At 37.9% G+C, this 23,784-nt stretch overlaps 4 protein-coding genes and 1 long non-coding RNA gene across 6 annotated transcripts; 3 read left to right on the top strand and 2 right to left on the bottom strand.

Annotated features, from left to right (window-relative positions):
- Positions 1 to 70: 70 nt before the first annotated feature.
- Positions 71 to 7,705, bottom strand: FUG1 (Translation initiation factor 2, small GTP-binding protein). Its single transcript, XM_021975896.2, has 12 exons — positions 5,521 to 7,705; positions 5,345 to 5,377; positions 4,979 to 5,092; positions 4,641 to 4,790; positions 4,404 to 4,502; positions 4,253 to 4,315; positions 3,944 to 4,099; positions 3,756 to 3,821; positions 2,795 to 3,031; positions 1,892 to 2,167; positions 1,561 to 1,749; positions 71 to 637 (listed from the first exon to the last, which is right to left on the bottom strand). Exons 1-12 carry the CDS (start codon positions 7,063 to 7,065, stop codon positions 476 to 478), a joined length of 3,090 nt encoding a protein of 1,029 aa, XP_021831588.1. The 5' UTR covers positions 7,066 to 7,705; the 3' UTR covers positions 71 to 475.
- Positions 7,706 to 8,306: 601 nt separating this feature from the next.
- Positions 8,307 to 13,193, top strand: LOC110771589 (heat stress transcription factor A-1b). The gene is made up of 3 exons (XM_021975929.2): positions 8,307 to 8,736; positions 11,159 to 12,480; positions 12,869 to 13,193. Exons 1-2 carry the CDS (start codon positions 8,500 to 8,502, stop codon positions 12,434 to 12,436), a joined length of 1,515 nt encoding a protein of 504 aa, XP_021831621.1. The 5' UTR covers positions 8,307 to 8,499; the 3' UTR covers positions 12,437 to 12,480; positions 12,869 to 13,193.
- A 508-nt stretch (positions 13,194 to 13,701) lies between these two features.
- On the top strand, positions 13,702 to 16,219 carry LOC110771603 (RNA methyltransferase family protein). Its single transcript, XM_021975940.2, has 3 exons — positions 13,702 to 14,550; positions 15,329 to 15,574; positions 15,940 to 16,219. The coding sequence occupies exons 1-3, from the start codon at positions 13,852 to 13,854 to the stop codon at positions 16,069 to 16,071; spliced, it is 1,077 nt and encodes a 358-aa protein (XP_021831632.2). The 5' UTR covers positions 13,702 to 13,851; the 3' UTR covers positions 16,072 to 16,219.
- Positions 16,220 to 16,572: 353 nt separating this feature from the next.
- LOC110771581 (uncharacterized) lies at positions 16,573 to 23,655 on the bottom strand. 2 transcript variants are annotated; one of them, XM_021975908.2, is made up of 9 exons: positions 22,472 to 23,653; positions 20,881 to 21,010; positions 19,773 to 20,260; positions 19,189 to 19,269; positions 18,962 to 19,066; positions 18,268 to 18,381; positions 18,066 to 18,149; positions 17,571 to 17,642; positions 16,573 to 17,249 (listed from the first exon to the last, which is right to left on the bottom strand). In XM_021975908.2, exons 1-9 carry the CDS (start codon positions 22,790 to 22,792, stop codon positions 16,983 to 16,985), a joined length of 1,662 nt encoding a protein of 553 aa, XP_021831600.1. In that variant the 5' UTR covers positions 22,793 to 23,653; the 3' UTR covers positions 16,573 to 16,982. The 2 variants fall into 2 exon arrangements, with proteins under 2 accessions (XP_021831600.1, XP_088107467.1); XM_088251341.1 differs by having other exon boundaries at positions 17,174 to 17,311; positions 22,472 to 23,655.
- LOC148295140 (uncharacterized) lies at positions 17,169 to 20,017 on the top strand. The gene is made up of 2 exons (XR_015835012.1): positions 17,169 to 17,305; positions 18,920 to 20,017. It is a non-coding gene; the product is annotated as an uncharacterized LOC148295140 (long non-coding RNA).
- Positions 23,656 to 23,784: the final 129 nt, after the last annotated feature.

Genomic DNA, 23,784 nt, shown 5'->3' on the forward strand with positions numbered 1-23,784 from the left:
ACTCGTCGACCCTCTCCAGCGCCGTAGGCCTGGCTCTGCAAATACAGTTAACAAATCATTGGACCTGAAATTGAGATCAGATGATGCATCAAGGGCAGAGCATCATAAAGAATTTTGTAACTTTTTTCTCAAATTTCATGTATCTGTTACAAGTGCTCTCCCCGCAACATTAGAACTATAAGGAACTTGAATGAATGTCCCTCCCTCCCCTCTTTACAAAACAAAGCTGAAAGCTACAATGTATAAAATTATATACAGTGTAATAGCATACAACAAAAGGGTACATTCATCTTGCATAGATCATTAGCACCCCACACTCAAAATAAATGCACGTGTGGGGTACTAACCGATGCAAACCTCCTGAGGACTGTCTTGGCACTGATCAGACGACGGTGGTGGTGTGCCGGATTGAGGTCATCATAATTTGCTTCCAACAAAACATGCACATACGCCAATTCTGTGACTTCGCACCTTTCTACAATTGAATTCCTGTTCCTTCCACTGCAGCCGCCATTGAAGCAGACGCCTCTTCAAGGGTCCGCTTCTTTTGGACTGTGTTGAAGGCCTCAAGAATATCTCCCTCCTCCCAATCGTCGTAGTCTTCCACCCCAATTCCACACTCTAGTCCAGCATTTACCTAGCCAAGAGGATAATATACAGCTTATTGCAAACGTAAGACATACTAAAGTAATGCCAATACCAAATGAATCCTGAACATGTGATCACCACAAAAGCTTGATGTCAATTTAAATGAATGCCAAAAACAAAAATAATAATAATAATAAAGCGAAATCCTTTGTCAAAGTTGAAGATTGACATTGAAACATTAATTGTTCCAGAAATCAGATTAGAGGCATATATCTACACACAAAAGCTTCTATCATACGTTCAGTGAAAATAAATCTTGCTACGCCTAACTGCAGTGTAGAAACTGAATAGTCAGTATGTAAATTGATCAAAATTAATGTTTAGTGTTTGTGTCAAAATTAATATTTAGTGTTTGTGAACTCAGCCCTTCATCCCACAGTAGAAAGGCACACACGCACCTACAACTTCTGTGTCATGTATTATTACTGTCATTGCTATCCCATTGTAATCAGCTCCCAGAAGATAACGATATTTCATAAAATCAGGCGAAAGGAACAAGATTTTTTATGGAAACCAATTTAAGAACTAAGTCATGGTATAATCTTTCTCCTATTCCTCCAGGGCAAGCAGATGCACACACCCAAGCATGTATGTATGTCTAAGAATTCCGACCCAAAGAAGATGTAGGCATGAATGTATTCAGCGGTATGTGAGGTTACTAGGAAAACAAATGCAGTCCAACAAATAAACACATCATTCAGATATTTTAAACAAGAGGAAAATACTTTAAATCCACGCTGAACACAGATCCAGATGCATGCAACATGCGCTAGGCTGTGATTTTTACTATATTAGGACAAACTTAAGGTACACCTAAGTAATACTTCTCATGCCCTAGGTTGCTTCCCTTTTTGCATTTTCTATCAATTCTACAAAATGGCCAATAGAATTATGCAGGCTATAAAATAATACCTCTTTCACAATTTCCTTAACCCGTTTCAACGAATCAAGAAGGCCAACATGCACTACTTTTCCCCTTCGAATGACCTGAATGCCACAGCCTTTAACAACTTTTCCCTCATTTATCATGCATCCAGCAACACGACCACTACCACTGCTGAATACGGCCCGGACTTCTGCTGAGCCAATTGTCACTTGTTCCTATCAATACACAAGTAACAATGTCAACTGCAAATCTTTCAGTCTAGAAAATTTCAACAATGTTAAAGCATAAGCAACATATGCCCCTAAAAGTCAATGCCTTAAAAACCCAAAGAGATCTGGTGCTTAAGTTCATTGATACCTCAACAGGCTCTAGGAGTCCTTCCATTGCATTTCGTACATCATCAATAAGTTCATAGATAACTCTATAAAGGCGGATCTCGACACCTTTGTTTTCTCCATAGCTTTTCACAGAACCCGGTACTTTGACATTGAATCCGAAAACGATGGCTTTGCTGGCAGCAGCAAGATCAACATCACTGGTGCTTACATCACCTGTTGCTTCCAAGAGAAACTTCAAGGTGACATTATCTTGTGGGAGCACCTGCAGGGCTTGTCTGACAGCCTCAATAGATCCCTAGACATGACAATAATCATGATATAATTCAGTACAGTTTAAATAAAGACTAATTATCTATGAAACTTGAAATTGGTTAGACACTTCTTTGAAGGGCCAGTTACCAAACTATATATTGACTGGTGAAAATTAGAAGAACAGATTAAGATTTTGATTAATTGTGCACTTCTTAACGGGCCAGTTGCAAAACAAAATTATTCCCATCTTATAGCGAAAATAAAGCCTGTAATGGACATCTGAAAATAATTAAATCTTGCTGTTGTTGCTCATTTCATTCATGATGTCTAATTACCATTCCACATGCATACAACTTCATTGAGCATGCCATTATATACCAAAAAAATTTCTCCGCTTTTCCAACCACAAATTAAGATGCTTTTCTTATACTTCTAAAACCCAATAACCTAACTAGTCCAAACTTTTAATCAATATTGTGAATGATAGTCCATTCTGCATATAAATAGGTAGGTTGTGCCTTGTCAGGTTCCTCACTATGGTTTATTCTGATAATTGTTTTTTTTTTCCTTTAATCAGACTAAATTAAAATAAACGCTCAACTCATCAGTTGTTAAACTCAAGGTTGCAACGTGAAAAACAACATAATTTACAAAAGATGAATATGCATACCTGAAGATCAACCTTCAGAATAATATTTAGCTGGTGCAAGTCTAATCCAGACAGCTTTCCTGCTGAAACTGCAGACGCTAAGGAAGAAAGAGTAACCCTGCCGTCGCCAGCCTTAGCTGATATACGTTCATTTCGCAATGACTCAGCACGTGACTCTGCTTTTTCACGTGCAACATCAAGGGAGCCAACAACGTCAAATTCATCACCAGCAACAGGAACATTATTTAATCCAAGAACCTACAAGTAGACACAGAAATTGCTATTCAGGCATTGAAACAAGAATCATGCGACACAGTTGAACACATATCTCATAAAAATCAAGAAGAAACAAAAAACAAAAACATCTTTGAAAAAGGACACTCGTGTAAGCAATGTATAGACAGTGAAATAAAATGGCTGCTCATAGAAGCTTTAGAGAATAATATATAGTTTTCTGCTATTAACCACCACAGAAAGCAGTGCTACAACAAATGTGTTTTCAGTTATGTTGAAAAATTTAGCAGTCAGAGGAAGCTGTGCCATGTATCTTCCCAACTGTACTTGCTTATAGTAATCATAAAGTCAACAAAATGGAAGCAGAGGAATAATGAAGCTAATACAAATACTTGCATGTCAAGGGCGATAAAGAATTACACAGCATCTGGAAATCCAAACTTACCACTACAGTTTCATCTTTTGAATAAAAAAGAACCCTGGTTATACTTAATAATGTATTGTACTTACAAAGCTCACTTAAATTGCAACACAAACGCGCAAAATTTTGAAACTGTCAGCTTCTATTTCTCCAATTAGAACCCTACAATGAATTTCTACTAATATCCGACAAGCCCTACAAACATTCAGACATTTGGATTTACTTATGATCCACTATAACGTTTGAATTAAGTCACTGCTTAAAACAACAGAGAAAGAATGAGAGACAGTTTAAAACAAAAAAACAAAGAATATATGAACGACAAACCTGAACTGGTATAGAGGGTCCAGCTTCATCGACACGATTTCCACCATCATCAAATAAAGCCCGCACCTGACCATGGGAATAACAAAAAGTGCCTCATGTTAGTCAAAATGTTGACCATTTGAGCCGCATAAAAAGTGGATTAGATCTAAGCAAAAGGGCTCAGAGTTCAAAAATTGTTATCCACCAACCTTTCCAAATGCTCCTCCACAAACTATTATGTCCCCTCGTCTAAGGGTTCCATTTTGCACAAGAAGTGTAACTAAAGGTCCTTTAGATTTATGAAGACCGGCCTCAATGACTGTGCCTTTCGCACTTCTATGAGGATTAGCCTTTAAATCTTGCAACTACAAAAATCATAAAAAGGTTAGGAAAAATAAATTTAACCACCAGAATACTTTCCAAAAAACAAATTCAGACAACCAAGATAGCTAGAAAAAAATATTATTGCAACAGTATATCAAAGCTAATGCGTCAACATCCATTCACATCTGCCTTACCTCTGCAACTAGCATAACAGTTTCCAAAAGCTCATCTATATTCTTCCCTTTAAGAGCACTAATCTGTTTAAACCCACAGAAGGAAGCGCTTAGAAAGAGTATAAGGCATAACGAAATATATAAGTACAATTCTTCTACATGAAATAACAACCTGGACCATTGGAACATCACCACCCCAGTCCTCTGGCATTAGACCAATAGAAGAAAGCTCTTGCATGACTCGATCTGGATTAGCTCCATCCTTGTCTATCTGATACCATTAGAATGAATAGAATTGAGATTCAACAAATCATGATGCCATAAGCAACGCAAGCAAAGCAGCTATTCTTCCTTATTTTTTACCCAAACAATGGTCAAAAGAAAAAAAGTGCCACCATGCTTGGCATACCTTATTTATAGCTACTACTATTGGCACGCCAGCAGCTTTAGCATGAGCTATGGCCTCTTTTGTTTGAGGGCGGATTCCATCATCAGCAGCCACTACAATGATAGCAATGTCTGTCACCCTTGCTCCACGAGCTCTCATTGCTCCAAATGCCTACAGGATCGGATATAATAGATATCATCTAAAGGGAAAAAAAAAGTACAAGCAAGTTACAAAACCCAAATATCATCCAGAAAAATAAAGATAAAATAATGTGGTTATACGGAGAGAGAGAGAGAGAGAGAGAGAGAGAGAGAGAGAGAGAGAGAGATTTCCGAGTGTTTACTGGAGAGTGATTGTACCTCATGCCCAGGAGTATCAAGGAAAACACATGATTGCACCTTTCCATCAATTGGTACAAGCACCTTATATGCCCCAATTCCTTGTGTAATTCCACCAGCCTCTGAGGCAGCAACCTGTGAATATATAATTATATACCAGTCAGGCTTCAATTAAATTACTTTATGCTAGCACCAATTCCACATTGCTCCAAAGTTTATTAAACCAATACCATATTTTATGTGAACAATCAATATGTTATAACCAAACTACTGAAATAAAGTGTTTAAGTTTTACCAAAAATAACAAAACCATAAAATCCGATACCACAAAGGTCATTGCAAAATTAACTGATGGGAGAAATTAGACCGTTCAGCAGCTATTTTTACCTTGCTCTTCCGGATATAGTCCAACAGGGTTGTCTGGCAAGTGACAAACACAAAAGTATTAGAAATACTGGAATGTAAACTTACAAATTTAAAAATACCATACACAAGAGGAACTACTCAAGAAAACAAGATGCAAAAGAACTGACTAGCAAATAAAACACATGAACTTCATTTACCTTGCCATGATCCACATGACCCATTATAGTAAGGACAGGAGGCCTGTCTTCTAGTTTGTCCAGGTCATCTTCATCGAGTATTTCCTTCTTTTTTGCCATTTCTTCCACCTTTACAGGATCAGCATCTATAACTTCCACATCATGCTCTTTACAAATCATCTTTACCATATCTTTGTCCAGAGTTTGAACCCCATCAGGCTTAATTCCCTTTGCGTACAGAGATCCAAGAATTTGGGATTCATTAATGGCCAAATAGTACGCTAAATCATCTATCAGCATACCATCCTCACCAACCTCTAGAATTTCTACTTTAACAGGGGCTGCCTCTTTGGCAGCCTGGAGTCTCGCTGCCTTCCTGCTTGCTTTACTCCACTTCCTCCCTTTCCTAGCTGCTCCAGGAATAGAGACATTGAGTTCCGAGGCCTCTTCATCCGGAATCTCGTCATCAACCTTCCGCCTCCGTCCACCTGGATCATTTTTCTTTCGATACCCATCTTTGAACCTTCCAGGGGGAGGGCCCTTTCCTGGTTTTGAAGGAGCTAAAACTGCTTGAGAAATCACAGAATCAACCGCTGGCTTCTTGGAAGCAAATTTGTCAATCAAAATTGGCTTCCGTTCTTTAGTCTGTGTGGAAGAATCAGTTTCATCAATCCCTGACGACTTTGGAGCTGCCCCCACATCCTTCAAGACAACAGGTTTCTTTACCGTGGGTGGAGGAGCTGCAGAAGGCTTTGCTTGTAATTTTGGTTGGGATCTCAAAGGGGGTTGAGGGGGTCTCAAAGAAGCACGGGGTTGAGACTCTGCTTTTAACCCTCCCCCTGTTTTTAGTTCCTCTTCTGGGGTTGTATTATTAAGTTTAGGTGATTCCTTTACAACCTTCTGCACAGTTGCGACTGTGTCTCCTTTACGCCACACACTCTTCAAAGTTTTAGACTTACTACTTGTCTCCGAGTTCACCGGTTTAGCATTCCCCAAATTAGTACTTGCGTTAGATGGTGCAGGTTTATTTACAGAGCTACTATCTTTCTTAGTACCCAATTCACCAGCTCTTGAAGTTTCTAACTTTTCAGCCTTCTCCAGAACCTCTCCAAGCGACTCAATCACCTTATTCCTTTCTTCTTCTCCTTCTTCTTCATCCGAATTCCCACTAATCCTTGAGGGGTCCCAATCAGCTGCATCAATACCTACAAGGGGTTCATTATTGGACCCTCCTGAGGACTTCAATACTGGCTTTGGGGAAGGCTTGAGTACAAAATCAGCATTGGCATTAGAAACATCTGTACTTCCTCTATAGTTGTTAGAATCAAGGGACACCTCATTTCCTTGCTTGGCAACAAAATCAGTAGTTGTGACCGAACATTTACACACAGATAACCTTACACAATGCCATCTCCTGCTACCCTTTAAACTTGCCTTAGATAAAGAAACTTTTCTAACAAGTGAGCGGGACCTTTCAGATGAACCCAAAAGTGTGACACTTCCCAAACTAACAAGGGAAGCCACAGAAGCCATTGTTCCCTGCATGCTTCCTACTAAAATTAGCATGGAGACCCCACAACACAACCACCCATATATATATATTCTAAGCTGTCATCCAAAACTCTCCAGAGTTCCAGACAAAACGTGAACTTGTATGTCAATTAGTATAACATGAAGAAAAATTCAAGCTACCCAATACTGGAATTCCAGAAGTAACAATAATATTATTGTTCCCAGCAGAAAAAAAACAAAAACAAATAGAACCCCAATTCCAAAATTTAATACTTTCTAGAGAAATAGAACAGCTTTACCTCTCTCCAAGAACTGTAACTGGAATTCCAACACTTGGGTATTGTTGAGTTCAGAACTTGAGAGAGAGAGAGAGAGAGAGAGAGAGAGAGAGAGAGAGAGAGTGAGTGAGTGAGTTTGTAAACGGGAAGATGGAAGGAGGTTGTGGTTGGGGAAGGTAGGGGATAATAAGGTGGAGGTGGAAAAAAGGAATGAAATTTGAAGAATATATGTGGCTGTTTCTTTACCTATCAAAATCTACATGCGATAAGGCAAGGCTTTGACGGGTTTTCTAATTTCTTCCTGCGAAAATATATTTATGGGCTTTTTATAGTTTTGCAGTTTGATGGTAAGCATCGTATCAAGGTCGAGAAGACTGTGAGTGCCAATTGGGTTGGGTCGGTTGGGATTTTGGCAACTTCCTTAACGCCGCTGGAATCTCTGTAGCAGACCATACCCCAGAGTCCTTTCTTGTTTTTCTTTTTCCTTTTCTTTTCCTATTATTTCTTGACATTTTTCTGTTTTCCTGATTTTACAAAACAAAAAATAGAATCTCAAATTTACAAATATTTGGAATTAATGAACATATCTTTCGATCCCTTTATTTGGAAAAAGTAGAGGGAGGAGAAGTAAAGGTTCCAAGTTCCAACTTAAAGTTTGATTTCAAGTACATATTACTATTGTGTCCTTGTATCATAATCTAACCATTACAAACACTGATGAAAGGGGTGCGACAAGGAGAAATTGCCCTCGAATTATGATACAATGTGCCTCACGCATTAGATTTGACAATCTAATGATATGTATGAAATTGGCGATTATAAAATAGATCGGGTGCTAAATTGGCTGAAAAAAAGTTCCGACTCTGTATAAAATAAAATTAAAAAGAAAAAAAGAAAAAAATTATCTATCATCTCTCACCTTCCGAAATTCCAAATTTACCGCAGAGCGCCAACGCATAGCAAACTGTTTAAAATTTAAAGGTGTAAATCCGCTCATTATTTGTGTACTAAATTGGACTTGTGCTGTTGTCATGAGTTGCGTCAAACCTTGCCGCGAGTCGTTCAACTTCACTTTGTATCTCCCCATCCCCGTCATTTCCTTCTGACTCGTCATCATCCCCTCCCCTGCAATCTAGGGCTTCTTCCTTCTCGCTCTCTCTTTCTCTGATACCCCATTTTCTCAAACACTGATACAAAGCAGCAAGCAAACATGGAAGGAGTCGAAGACGCGCCGACGATGATCAACTTGGCCAACACTCCTCCTCCGCCCTTTCTGAACAAAACCTACGACATGGTGGACGACCCGTCCACCAACGCCGTCGTTTCCTGGAGCAACGGCAACAACAGCTTCGTCGTTTGGAACGTGCCCGAGTTCTCCAGGGACCTCCTGCCCAAGTATTTCAAGCACAACAACTTCTCTAGCTTCGTCAGGCAGCTGAATACTTATGTGGGTATTTCTTCCCTTTTCCCACTATCGATTCTTCTGCTTTTTTCTTTGTTCTTTGTTTCTGCATTTTATTGTGGGTTTTTGGAGGTTTAGATAGAAACAAGAAGATGGTTTACGCGGTACTTCCGTTTAGAACTGTGAAATTTGGATTAGTTACGCAAGACCAATGTTCAATTAGGTTTGATCATTGTTCTTTTGGTAAAGGTTTATAGAATTGGAGGTTGTAAATAGATAAACCATGAAGATAGATTCTGTTTGTGTGGATTTTATATCACAAGATTTTAGCCATTGTTGTTGAATTGGATTCGTGGTCATTCAGTGGGTTCCTTCAGGTCTATGTGGCCACTGTATCATGTAATCAAGTGGATAAATTTCAATTTGTTTTGTTTTATTCGAAACTTGTAGAAAACCAAGCCCGAAAAAAAAAAGACAGTAAAAGATCAGAAGTACATTGAGATTTATAATCGGAGCCTAATCCCTAATAGTTATGAGCAAATTGCCTCATTTAACGTGCTTCTTTGACAAGTTTGTTCCTATGATCCATTCTTATCTATTACAGATTAATTATACAATTAATTTTTTTTCTTCATAGTAAGACCATAGAGCTGTTTTATTGTAATGAAACCATTTTGTATAAAGTGGAACATAAAAGTTTCTTAGGCATTTGCTGATATCCCAGAAAATTTCAAATGATTGGCATGTTTAGCTTTCTTTAGCCTCTAAATTTCCATCTTATTCAGATGAAGACAGTTCTTTGAAAACTTGGTGACACTGACAGGCAACTTGGTCTTATAAGCTCAGTAGTTTGATCTTTTTACATGTCAACGTAGTTAGTGATTGATAGTGTGACATGTCGAAAATGTTTCTCACTACAAGGGAGATGTAGTTATATGGCATAATCCAAAATGTAGTAATTCATGTTGTCTCAACTCTTACAGATGACAGGTATCAAGTAGTGATCTAGTTTTGGTAAATACTTATTGGCATTGTTAATAGAAACTAGCGGGATGTAAAATGAATGGGTATGTGCACCTGGGGTTTGTTCCTTTCCCCTTCTCTTACTTCCAGAGACTATAAGTTAGGAATACTTCTTCTTTCCTTTTCAACTCATACATTCCCATCAGGAGTTAGTGTTTTGGAAGATAAATGAAATCAGTTTTTTTTTTTTTCTTTTTTAGGTTTTGTTTAGAAAGACAAGAAAGGTGAAGTTAAGCTCTTTTTTTCTGGCAGTTGCATTGTCCATGTGTTTGGATATGAGACTTTTGTTAGTTTTTGTCTTATTTGTTTAATATCATATTATTTGGAACTTTTGTTAGGGTTATAAATTTAAACCATAGAAGGACGATCGCAAATGACTATACATCTGCATATATGTATATAATATGCATACATACACAAACCTGGGTGTGTGTATCCGACATAATCCGGTGAGTGGTTCGAGAGAGATATCTACAGTTTCCTACGCACCGGTTAACAAGAAAAATCCATGTTCACCGACCAATATATCAAAATCAAATAGCTAGCATGCATGTCAAAGAAAAGTGCTTTGTCATAATTTGAACATCAGCCATTGGATTTTGATCCTATGACTGGTGAGCATGAATTCTGTGCTGGTAATATGAGATCAAAATTGCATATATACGATATATGTATTTATCTATATCTATATATGTATGTATTTTTGTACGTGGATGTGTTTATGTGTATATAGAATTACTCTAATAAGGTGTCTGTCCTTAAATGAGAACTCATTTCTTGGTTGTTAAATCAGATTTGAACAGTTGAGATGTATCGCCTCTTAGTTGTTTAGGGATCTGCCATTTTCAGCCTCTAGTAAGACTGGCAAGCTGCAGTGGGTTAATATCGATAAATGGCTATTGTATCATTATTTTGTTGTTTCTAATGCGGACATCTTTTTCACTATGTTGTAATTTATTGTTATGATTTAATTATTGCAACAGTCCCTGAACTTATATCCAAGTTCCACTTTAGTCCCTCAATTCAGTTTTTAAATTTTGTGGAGCCCGGGTACAAGTTCAGTGACCATTGCAATAATATTGTTTATTCAGAAATAAAATTATCTCCTAATAACTGAGAAACAAGCCTTTTATCATCACTGATTGCTATTCGCAGAAAGTAGAAGTTTTACTTGTGTTGGTTATTGGAAATAAATAAATAAATAATAAAGAGTGGAAAAGGAGGCAAAAGCTAATAAGTTCCTTTGCAGCATTTGGCTGTTGGAGGGTTGATACTGCAATTAAGACTATGAATGGTGCTTGTTACCTGAGGCTGGATCATGAGACGAGAGAATCTGGCTTTTTGTCCTATGCTCCAAAAAAAAAGTTTAAGATGTATGCGTAACTTTTGAATTATATTTTCATTATATAATTTTAGTATTTATGGTGTTGCATTCAATTTGCAGGGTTTTAGAAAGGTTGATCCAGACCGATGGGAATTTGCAAATGAAGGGTTTCTAAGAGGCCAGAAACACCTTTTGAAGACAGTCAGCAGGCGGAAACCAGCTCATGCAAACAGTCATCAACAAGCACCACCTCAAGTGCAGAGCTCTCAGGTTGGGGCATGTGTTGAGGTGGGAAATCTTGGGCTGGAGGAAGAGGTTGAAAGACTTAAAAATGACAAGAACAGTCTTATGCAGGAACTTGTTAGATTGAGGCAGAAACAGCAAGCAACAGATAATCAGTTACATAATGTTGGACAACGTGTGCAGGGAATGGAGCAGCGGCAGCAGCAAATGATGTCATTTCTTGCAAAGGCTATGCATAGTCCTGGATTTTTATCCCAGCTTGTACAACATCAAAATGAAAACAACAGGCGAATCACTGGAAGCAATAAGAAAAGGAGACTCCCAAGGCAAGAAGATGAAATTTTGGTGGGGAAGCTTAGCACCAAATCTCTCGATGGACAAATGGTGAAGTACCAGCCTTCAATGAATGAAGCAGCAAAAGCAATGCTGCGGCAGATCTTGAAGATGAATACATCTCCTAGGCTGGAACCGTCGATGATCAATCCTGATGCTTTCCTGATTGACAATGTTCCTTCTTCTGATGCATTAGAAAGCGGTGACACCTCTAACCGGATTTTGGGCGTGACCTTTTCAGAGGTTCCACCAACTTCTGAGGAGTGTTATATGCCCGAGGAAGAGTCTGGATTTCCCGACAGTTGTCATTCTACAGCCATTTCTGAGATCCAGTGTTCTCCTTATGCAGTTACCAATTGTGTTAAAGCAGCTCAAGTTTTGGAAGAGAACATGCATAATTTTCAAGAAGATGCAGTTATGCCTGAATCAACGCAAATGCAAGGTGGTGTTCCAGAAAGCACTGTAGAAATCCCCAACGCAAACTTCATGAGCTCTGAGACTGGGAATGCAGAGTACATGGATATGTCAGCGGTTTTGGATGGGACCCTGCCTACAGAAACTGATGCCTTTTCTCCTGAGCCTGATGTAGATGCTTTGCTGGGCTCTAACCTTCCGGGAATTACTGATATCTTCTGGGAACAATTTCTTCCAGCGAGCCCTCTGACTGGTGACGTAGATGAAATTAATTTGAGTTCCACTGATGGAGGGACCATGGATCAAGAGTTGAAGTTTGGGGAGGAGAATGGATGGGACAAGACTCAACATATGAATCATATTACTGAACAAATGGAGCTTCTTGCACCAGGGAGCAGAATTGGTTGACCTTGTCTTTCCAATTGTATATACATGTTTCTTGCTATCAAGAGGTAAATTCATAATCCACCATTTACCATTAGAAGAATGTGAATAGTCACCCTCCCTCAATTTTAACTGTACGAAAGTCAGTCAATACTTAGGGTTGTTCGTAAATGATTAAAGGATCTGTAGCCTTGAATGGATAAGTTTTGGCCTTAGTACTTTTCTCTTTACCCTTGCACCAAATGTTTGTAATAATAATTCTGTTACTTCATTTTACACAGCAATATTGCATTTCTATTTTTTTGACCTGTGAACATTTATTACCTTTAATTCTTAAAACCCTTTTTCCAACCGAAATTCTTTAAACCTGGAAATCTCGAACTGTTAGCAATTCAATTAGGCAGGCATATTATTATTCAGTTTCCAATTTTGCAAATTTCTATGTTTCTTGCACAGGTTGATGTTGCGCCCTGATGAGCAGGCAAAGCTCTTCTTCAAAGACTAATAATGACCAGCTAGGATTCAAGTTTAAGAAACTCTTATACTCATGTAATCTGGCTTAGCGATATCGTTCGATGCATTTTCGTCCAAGACCTTTTTGTTGGTATATGGTGAAGTTTATTGTAACTATGATATAGGCAAATCCCGTTTTGGATCGGAAAGTAAATAGGGAGGGCGGTTGTTTCTAAATATGTTGCGCCCTAAACTTGAGCTGGTGCTTTATGAAATCTTATTCATAGAAGAGTATTCCAACAGATATTTTGGTACCAGATTCATCCAAACCATGACATCTTTTAATATTAACCAGGATGATATAGGAATTGACAACTAGGTCTAGCTAGCCCAGTGGAAGAGGGCCTTGACTTGTAGACTAGATGTCTCAGGTTCGAATCCCGTGGTATCTTAGTTGTGTGTGAGAAGTCTCTTTGCCTTACAGTTTAGACTATTACTTGAACCCAAAAAAAAAAATTGATATAAGAATTACCTTATCATCTCAGCATGTCAAACATAACCGTGTGATTGCATAGCAGATTACACTAACTAGGAAAATAAACAAATAAATAAAATAAAGATGGTACAAAGCTACAAGCTCCTTGCAACTCACTCATACTTTTTTTTTTTTAAACGACTCCGTGATAGAAATGTAAACAATTTGGGTCCACATAAACATGATTTGTGGCCTAATCTAAAATAATAAGTTTAATTCAACTAATGTTATCAAATGAGGAGATCAAATTAGTATAGTATTTTTTCTATAACTTGGCTATGCACTTTTTCATCCCTTTGTTTTGTTTTAAAAAACCCTTAAATTTTTTCACCCAAAAAATAAACCTTAAATTTGTGATAAATAACATCCCAATGTCAAACCCAGATACTGATACTGTACAGGGATAAAAGCCCAGAATCCCATTCCTCAACTTTCTGCACCAACATGAACGATGAAGCTAAGCTTCAGTCCAAAACTCTCAACATTCCTTAAACCCTCTCTTGTCACTAACCTCCATCGCTCCGTTTGCTCTTCTTCAATATCATCACCACCACCCACTTCACTAAAACCTCAAACCCCTCTCTTTCTGAAGCCACCCATATACTCAGCCGCCTCCTCAGACCTCCAGAAATGGCATGACTGGGCCAAAAGCCTTGCTTCCTCTGTTGGGTCAACGTTTGTGGACTTGGACAATGGCCCAGACTCAACCCTTTTGTGCAGAGAGCTCAAATGGCTCATGGAGGACGCAATCGAAGAAGAATCAAAAGGTATGGAAAACAACCAGAGAAGCATTAGGCTAAGGGTGGCCCCGGAGGAGCTTTACATGTTATGGAAGCAGAGGGTTGAAGAGAGGAGGCCATTCCAGTATGTTGTTGGGTGTGAGCATTGGAGGGACTTGGTGCTTTGTGTTCAAGAAGGGGTTCTAATTCCAAGGCCTGAGACTGAGCTCATTGTTGATTTGGTGGGTGATGTGGTTATGGGTAATGAAGGGTTAAGAGAGGGTCTGTGGGCTGATTTGGGGACTGGGAGTGGTGCAATTGCTATTGGGATTGGGAGGATTTTGGGGACTGGTGGGAGAGTCATTGCAACTGATTTGAGTCCTGCAGCAATTGGGGTGGCAGGTTTTAATGTGCAGAGGTATGGTTTACAGGTTAGTGATAAAATTCTACTTATATTTATCTTGAAATAAGAATGATAAGTATGCTAAAAGAGTCTCTTTACAAAATGTGGATTGTAAACTGACATATGATTGTTGGGTTGACATGCTATGCTGTGTTTCATTAGTATCTGCTAATGGCAATTGGATGTCAATGGAAGAGAAAGTGGAATTTGTTATCTAGGTTATTGGGATCTTGTGAAAGAATGTTTACAGTAATATTGTAAAAAAGAAAAGTGGGGCTTTTGATATTGCGATGAACCCTTTCATCAGTAAAGATAAAAAAAACCACCAACTTTCATTGTTAAAGTCGTCTTGCACCTAATTCTAGAGCACATCTTTAATGGAAAAAAAGCAGCAATAGAGAACTCTTGTACAACAGAACACAGGTGTTATAAAGTTCTGGTTTAGAACCATGCCCAGTTAGTTGATTTGAGATTCTAATTGCATCAGCAGATATGCTGCATTAGGTCATGTAACAGAAAGCATAGCAAGAGTAAGCTGTGCATAACCCAACTTTTGTCTATGTACTAGCAAAGGATTTTTGGACAAACTTTGTTTAGGCATAGGTGTTTGGGAATGTACGAATCTGATTCCTTGGTAAAACATTATATTTCTACTGAAAAAAATACAAGTATATTGATTTCCATGTAACTTGAAGATGAAGGTTTGAAACATTTGGATTGTAATCTCTTTCCCCTGTTCTTTTTACTGCTTTCGAAGTTCTCCATTTTGCTCTATGCTCAAGCTCCAATTTTGATGTGCCAATCAGGATGTAGTGGAGCTAAGGCAAGGATCTTGGTTTGAACCATTAAAGGATATGGAAGGTAAACTCGCAGGTTTTGTAAGTAATCCACCATACATACCAAGTGACGATATCTCAGGGCTTCAAGCTGAAGTTGGACGACATGAACCCAGAGTTGCATTGGATGGTGGTGTCAATGGTATGGATGATCTTTTACATATTTGCAAAGGGGCTGCTTCTATGTTGAAACCTGGTGGATTTTTTGCTTTTGAGGTATCTATTTTTCATTCTCTAAAAGTTAAGTGTTAGCATTTGTCCTTTAAAAGTTGAAAAGTACTACAATGAATGTACTGTAGCTAGTTATAATTTTATTATGGTGATACTTGTATGGAGATGAGCGGAAGTTGCAGTCAGTATAGTCGGCTAATAACTGGATCTGCCATCTATTCTGTGTAATTTAGGCTTCAGGTCCTGCCCAGTATGCCCATTGCTTGTTTTGCTAGAACTATATGGTGTTTCTGAATGGTGACTACAAGGTGTTTCATGTGCAAGATATAGTGAGATGCATTATCGTTTTCCACTAGTTAGTAATTGGTAACTTCTAATCTCGCTTCCTCTTCAATCCTATATTGTTGCAGACAAATGGGGAGAAGCAGTGCAAACATCTTGTAGAGTACATGGAAAATGATGCTGGAGGCAGCTTTTGTAATTTGAAAATAGTTCCTGATTTTGCTGGTATTCATAGATTTATTACAGGATTCCATAAGTGAGCAATATGAATTATGATCTCCTACATGGAATCTGAGTCATCCCTTTTTTTTTCTCTTACATGTAAACAAGAAATATTCGAATTTGGTGCCCTTCGGCCTCGGTTTATATGAAAGAAATGGAGGTTAGGCGTGGGTTGCCTCTAGCAAATTATTGTTTGTGTACCTAGTACTAATTTTGTGAGTTCCAGCATTGCTAACACAAAGTCTGCATCGTTTTCAGACGTATTGAAGACTATCAGAAATGGCAATATTTTGTCAACAATTTCTTTTCGAAAGTGAGAAATTTGCCAAGAAAACCTTTTTGTATAAAACGTACCCAACCTTGCATTTCATTTGAAGGGTGGAGCTAAAGTGAAGTCATGTTGACAATTTTTTGGAGTGGATAGAAAGAACAACTTTCAGGATTCAAATAGAATCATCAAATGTGCAATTTCCTCTTGTATACACGCATCCACAATTGGCGTTTATGTGTAATTACCAAACAAGAAACATGCCAAGTCGGAAGGACAAAGGGCAAATTTTATTGACGAGATAAATATGTACAAAAAAAGAGGAACAGTTCGTGGTGGATTTTCACCTTGTACTGAATCATTCAGGTAGGACATTGAGATAACTTACGTCGTACGACTGAACATATGGGGTTAAATGTGCAACAAGAGCAACAAAAATCTGGGAACCTGGGCCCTACCCCTTTGGTGGTGATACAAAGTGTGTGTTGATCTCTGATCTCAATTTTCAAGAGATCAAACCATTTCCTTGTCATCTTTGTTAAGCACCAACCTTTGTTTGGTGATACAAGCAACCTATCAATCAGTATCTTGACAATCCAACTACCTTCCTTCCAGAAAAAAAAACATTTGCTTTTTCTTGGGATGGGCAGCAGATCTTCTGGCATAGCCTTCTTGAGCTATTCAGCACGATGTTCTTCGCGATTGCCTCTTCACCCTTTGGGGCAACTTGAATGGGCTCCAGCTCTTTCGGCGTTTAGAGGACTCACAAAAGAGGCCAGACGCCAGAGCTTGCTGAAGCCACACCTCAAATTCTTCTTCATCTTCATCCATCATTTCAGCATCCAAATCCCACGGGAACCTACTTGAGTTCGATCTCTGAGTTTTCTCTGAACCAACCATGTTTACATGGAAGCTAGGCCTATGGGTGTTGGGCCTGCATGCCATTCCCTACATGGTATAAGTTGAAGCTGTGAGATACCAAACCTTATTCCCCCTGGCAAAAGGTAAATCTACACGAACCAACACCATAATAATGAATCAAGAGCACATATTCTCTAAGTCTCTATAACATGGTGTTTTCAGCATGATATCTGACATTTGAACACTGATCTACTCAAATTAGACTACTTTCCAGATCAAGTTTTTAAGATGATTCGCCTGATTCATATCATTTTCCATAATCCACATCTAGAAAGTAAGTAAGGTAGAACATGCACAAGAAGAAGACAAATTTTCATAACTTTGATATTTTTTTTATTCAAACAGTACCTGACAAATAGCCCATTCTGACACATCAAAGATTTTGCTCTCAGCACAAACAAAGGCTCGTGGTATTTCCACCTAAAAGACAAGAAACCAAAGAGCCAACAAATATTATAAGGGATGCTTATATGAACATTCCGGCAAAGAGGGCAATTGATCATGATTCAATTTAACAAATCATGTATATCAATGTTATATTACAAAGCAACACTACGGCATTTGAATATCATACTTCCTTCTAATTACCTCTCATAGAATTTCCTGCATCCCTTAATTTATATAGTAAATTTTTCAGCCAAACATTCCATCAAGCAATTTACACCTTTCATGGGAAAATTCTTTTTTTTTTTTTTAACATTGATAAATACAAGTGAGGACATCAGAACTATTTGCATAGGATAACAAAAAATTCATCACGTCTTGATATTTGAGAAGTTTAAAAATTCTCAAGGTATAGAAAATAAATTCTGAAAAATAAAAAGAAATTACTGTAGAAATTACCTTATGATGCCTATTAAAGACTAGAGATCCTTTATACTCAACCCATCCATCTCCATCCTTTGCTTGGTGATATTGACAGCAATCCTAATGCCAAAACAGAAATCAGATGCACATAAGACTGAAGTGCAAAAATTAGAGAGAGAAGGCTTCAACAGTGTGATAATAATTAAAAAGATACTAACGATAGAGAGCAATGTCTGACCTGGCACCATCTAGCCTTGGCCTTACTTCTGTTGGTGCATACCCATATATGTGAATTTCCACACTTAGTGCACTGTATACGTCTCGACTCTTCGGAACAATAATCTGGACCATCCTGCTTATAGTAGAAGTATGTTAATGCAATTTTAAGTAGGGGTTACATATGAGCATCAGTGAATTAATTCAGAGAGAAACGAACCAAGGGAAAACAGATTTCTGCAGTTAAAATCATTAGGAAAAAAGATACGTGAATAAAAGGCAGACTGCAATAAGAAAAGATAAGTTTTTCTACTCAAAGTCACAATGAAGTCTTGATACTTTTTTTATACTCTTCATCAACAACAAGACATCATCCTGCACAATGAAGATGGCTCCCAACTTTCAAAAACAAACTAGGAAGTATAGCCACACACATGCTAAGCAACAATTAAGTTTCTTCCTTCCTTTTTTCTGCCAAGGGCAAAATCGACCTCAAACTTTTCCTTCGGACAATATTAGCATAGTTGATATGAGCAGGAAATTACTCACCCCAGAATATGTAATTAATATATTTTGAATTTGCAATTCCTGGCATAACACAAACATATCATATCCTTTACATCTCTGCTCTCTTTTCTATAGTTATTGATGACCTCCATCAAAATGGCAATCAGGTAACCTAACAATTAAATCAATAAGCACAGAACATAGCTCACCTGATGTGAAGTACCATGGGACTTCTGGCACACACTCTTAGTCTTGGATTCTTCCTTCCGCAACTGCTCATCATAGTCTCGCTTCTTTGTGGAATCAGATAGAACCTAAAAATGTATTCCATTGTGAGTAGCGTATACACAATAACTATAATTCCCATTTCAGAGTCTCAGACATGCATTATGGGATAATCACACAACCAAAAAAACCGTGCTTTGTGTATAATTACCTCAAATGCACATTGAAGTTTCTTAAACGATTCACTGGCTAGTGCACTTCCCATGTTTTTATCTGGATGCACAAGCATGGCCTATACAAAGGATAAACAAGTAATAAATGGGGTAAGAGGGGAGATATTAAACTTCTAAATAGAATGAGTTATAATATATATATATATATACACACACACAAAAGGCACATACAGAGTAAGTAACCAATCCTGCATCATTAGATCCCACCCAGCGGTTAGGAATAGAACACTTGAAAGTGTTCTAATCTTCATTGTAGGGAGAGATCTAAAGGCTCAGTATTAGTAAAGAAATAAACTATCAATCAAAACTGTTAATCACATGGAATCGTGTTTAATTGTCCGATGCAATATACATAACACACACACATAGTATAACTCATTGCATATCAGATTCTTATAAATTGTATTTAGTCACTAATGCTACTCCTTTTTAGTCAAATCCCAATAAAGCACCTCTCCCTTAAATAAATCATTTCAAAAGTAGTACTTAGAATGCGAATGAAAGAGAGAACTCCCACTGGTGAATTCAACCCCTCAAGAAAAAAATGAAATGTAATATCCACCTTCTTCCGGTATTCCTTTTTCAAAATTGCAGCATCAATTTTTTTGTGTCGAGGAAATCCCAGTGCTTCATAATGATCAATACTGTCTAATATTTTTTTCATCTCAACAGCTGAATTTATTTCCTCTTTGGCCACTGTACTAGGGGAAGATTCTTTCGGATCATCAATAACAGTTGAAGTAACTGGCTTGCTTGATGATTTACATGAGTGCACCTTTTCAGATTCCTCAGTAGGAATAGAGTATTCACACTCCCCAGAAAAGTCATCTTCAATAACTTCTTCTGATTGCTTCTGCTCTTCAAAGTGTGTGCTTTCACTCACATTATCACACCATTGAAGCATATAATTTAATGCATCATTAGAGAAGAATGCAAGGTTTATTGAGAGAATAACGCCATGCCATCCAACTTGAACTTTGACACAATAAATAGCATATATAGTTGCCATCAAGACCACCAACCGTGCATGATTTAAGGAGAACAAATAACCTGCATTTGATTTGAAACAAGACTTAAGTATTTTAAACATCAATAGAAAAGCCAAAATATATCAGAATGCTGATCCATATATAAGACCTCTAAATGCAGAACTCTTGGAATTTTTGCAATAGATTGTTTAATACCAAGACCACTACCCAAGGTAATGCAGGATTAATGGCATGTACCCAAATGAACATGAGGACACTTATAGTCGAACTTAAAGACATGTTTTTCAGTTAAATCTTTTCTGATACGGTGTTTATTTGGTTAAATTACAAGTCTTCTATGTTGATGCATTCAGAAGGCTAAAATTATATCTTCAGTTATTTCGTTATTTCCTAGATATCATGTTGTGAATGTGAAATCATTCCAAAAGATTGCTGCAAAACTACTACAGTCAACTCTAGATAGCCAGAACTGTGTGTGTTCATCACTTTCATTTTAGGTACATATTCATGCACATAAGCCAATGGGAGGTAGATATGCACCCTTGCATGTTTCATACAGTATAAATAAAATGGCAACATCGGTAAAGCAAGAACAATGAGGGAACAGAAGACATTCAAAAGAATAACATCTCTGCATCATGTTACTGAATTTTAAATTCAAGGTCAAGAAAGCAGGCGTACCTCCAACTATAAATAATGTTCCTGTTATCCAAAAGTTAGCATACATCCATAAAATCAGAATAGCGAAGAGCCCTACTATAAAAAGTCCTGGAGTGTAACCCAAGTACTGAACAGCAGCTCCAGCAGCTCCCTGAAATATTGGGCCCAACCGTAAGTGGCAGTTTTTCAAATCTTTGTTCTGTAGCTAGCAATGCATATACTTATTTAAGTTTATATACCAATATGTATTTGTATTGTTAGAGTTACAAATACTCCACTGATGTCACCTCATAGCTATAAATTATTCTAAATTAAGCCACCTTGTATGAGTAATGCTAAGACAAGAAAGCTACGAATGTTCCACAAAGTCACAGAACAAATCTAATAAACAATTCCTATTTATGCTGTTATCCAAAGTGGGGTGTGGCATTGGCCTCTTAAGTTTGAAAAGCTTCTAGAAACATAGCTGTTAAACCCAACTCTTTCAAGTCTAAAAATCTTCTAGAAATAATCTTAATTCCACTGCTGTCTTTTCACAAATATAACATGACTGGCCTTTCTTCTGTTTATTTTCCCACCAGAAGGCCCTAATTTGGCAACTTAAGTAATTTCTACTAAGTCTTCAATAAGATAACCTAAAACTTGAAATATTTGGTCCCAGGTAGACCACGAAACCTGAATTCTTTAACCTTAACATGCAAGCTTCTGCATATGTGCAAACCCTCGACCCTTTCAATTGGGATTCCTAAAACCTTTACATTATCCTGTTCTGGCCTAGCTTACTTCATGAGCAAACATCCCCCAGTTTCCTAGTCTATCCTATGTCAACACTTTTTCCACTCCTAAAACCCCTCTATGGAAAACCTTATCTATCCTATGTGAACACTGTCCACTCCTCTGAATAACCATTAAGGGTTTTTTAATAAATGGTGCTTGGAACTATGTAAATTTGCAGATATGTAATTGCAGTGACAACCATAGGCTATAGAGCACAAACGTAACCATAGTTATACTCACACTTCAAAGAGAACCACTCTAACTATGATTTAACGATGAATAAACTCATAGTTGACATATGCTGACTTCAGTGAAATTATTCCACATACTTCAAATGAAAAAACAACATACTATAAAATTACAAAAATTAAAAAGATTCCACATAATGAAAATTAAAATATTATTCCCATATGATATTACAAACTGATTTTTAAAATTGAGGGGAAATTCTTTTGAGACCCAAACACTATTTAAAGGATCCACATAGATCACGCTCCAAAAGTTGGATCAACCATTGCTTTCTCAGCTGCCAACTATGAGCCATCTGTTACATCATAGATTGTCCATCTAAAAGACATCACTCCTAAAATACACTTATAAGAAAATGGTCATTAAATCCTTAAACGGATTAGGACTTTGAAAGGAATCATAATTCTCTCTGATGCTGTCACACATCCACAAATTCCATGTTGTGCGACCCAATTATAACTTTCCATCTATATAATGAAATTCAATGAATTAAGAAAATAAAAAAATAAAAATTGAAGACAAAGCATTGGCAAAAGGCAACAATTAAAATGCTGAAGAGTTTTAAAAAAATGAGAAGGGAACATACCATACTAAGAAGTACATAAATCAAGCAAGAAATGGAAGTCAAACTGAGAAAGCAACTCCACATTATAAGGAGCAAAGCCGCAGAACCCAACCCGAGAAAGGATCGAAAACCTCTTACAACACAGTCCCGCCAATAAATCAACAACAAGAGCAACAGCCTCCCCGTCTTGGTGCACCCACTGCACACCATCGGCCAATGCCGCTCTATGAACATCCCCATTTCATCTCTAAATCCACTGATCGCTGTTCGAGATCGCGAGTAAACATGCTTGTGTGATAGCAGCCATTTCCAACCTTGTTTAAAAAGTCCTATGTCCTCCATAAATACAACTATGGGCGTATGAGATTAGCAGAGAAGCAGTGATTACTGTTCAAAATAAACCCTGCTACCTATAACCATCAATTTGAATCCGAAATTGGCAACAACTCAAACTCTGTGATGCTAAATCATCAAAGAAGTCCATAGAACATAAGAACAAAGAGCAAGTACAAAGCTTTATCTGATAAAATACCAAGCTGAAAAGGAGAAAATAGATGCAGCTCAAATTCACGGATTTAGAGCAGGATCTAGAAGACCCAACCTCCCGCAAACCAACTAGTAAATTGGATCACGTTCTGCTTTCATTCAACTCTCGTATTGCTTCACATGCAAGCTTCCAAAAAGCAGCAAAAACACCCACAAAAGCTAAAAAGAACAGATACAAAATTCGCAAATATTCCGCTTTTTTGAAATAATGTCGCTCTAGCTTTTCTGACGCGAATGTCTCAGTGTCTATGAAACGAAACCCACAAGTAGTCCCAACTCCCAGACCAATAATGGTAGCCTGGATATGTCAGTCTCCTCCAAAACAAATTAAACGGAGCAGATGAAGATGACCTGCAATCCCGGCTATGGTGGAAACCCTAGAGAGAGAGAGAGAGAGAGAGAGAGAGAGAGAGAGAGAGACAGTTGAAGCACCGACAGCGGAGAGGAGAGAGTTAAAGCCTTAAAGGAGGAAGCTCTAGGGGATTCGGAGGAAGAGGATTTGGGGGAGAGAGAGAGAGAGTAAAAACCCTAACTTTTTACAGGCATTGCCCGTGAAAAAGAGAGTTTGAAAAGTTTGAAAAAGGTGTAGAAAGGAAGAAGAGAGAGAGTGAAGAAGGGGGGGCGCTTGGGCTTCCACAGGAAGAAGGAGAGGAGAGGAGATTACACTTGTGTCACATTTGTCACTTTGTTACTTTTTTTTTGGCATAATTATGACCCGGTAGGACCCACTTGACACCCGTGTTTTTCATTCCTCCTTTTTTGTTTTTTTTTTTGCCCTCATTAGTCTT

The sequence above is a fragment of the Prunus avium genome, chromosome 4, assembly GCF_965620075.1.
Source record: "Prunus avium chromosome 4, drPruAviu1.hap1.1, whole genome shotgun sequence".
Classification (NCBI taxonomy): domain Eukaryota; kingdom Viridiplantae; phylum Streptophyta; class Magnoliopsida; order Rosales; family Rosaceae; genus Prunus; species Prunus avium.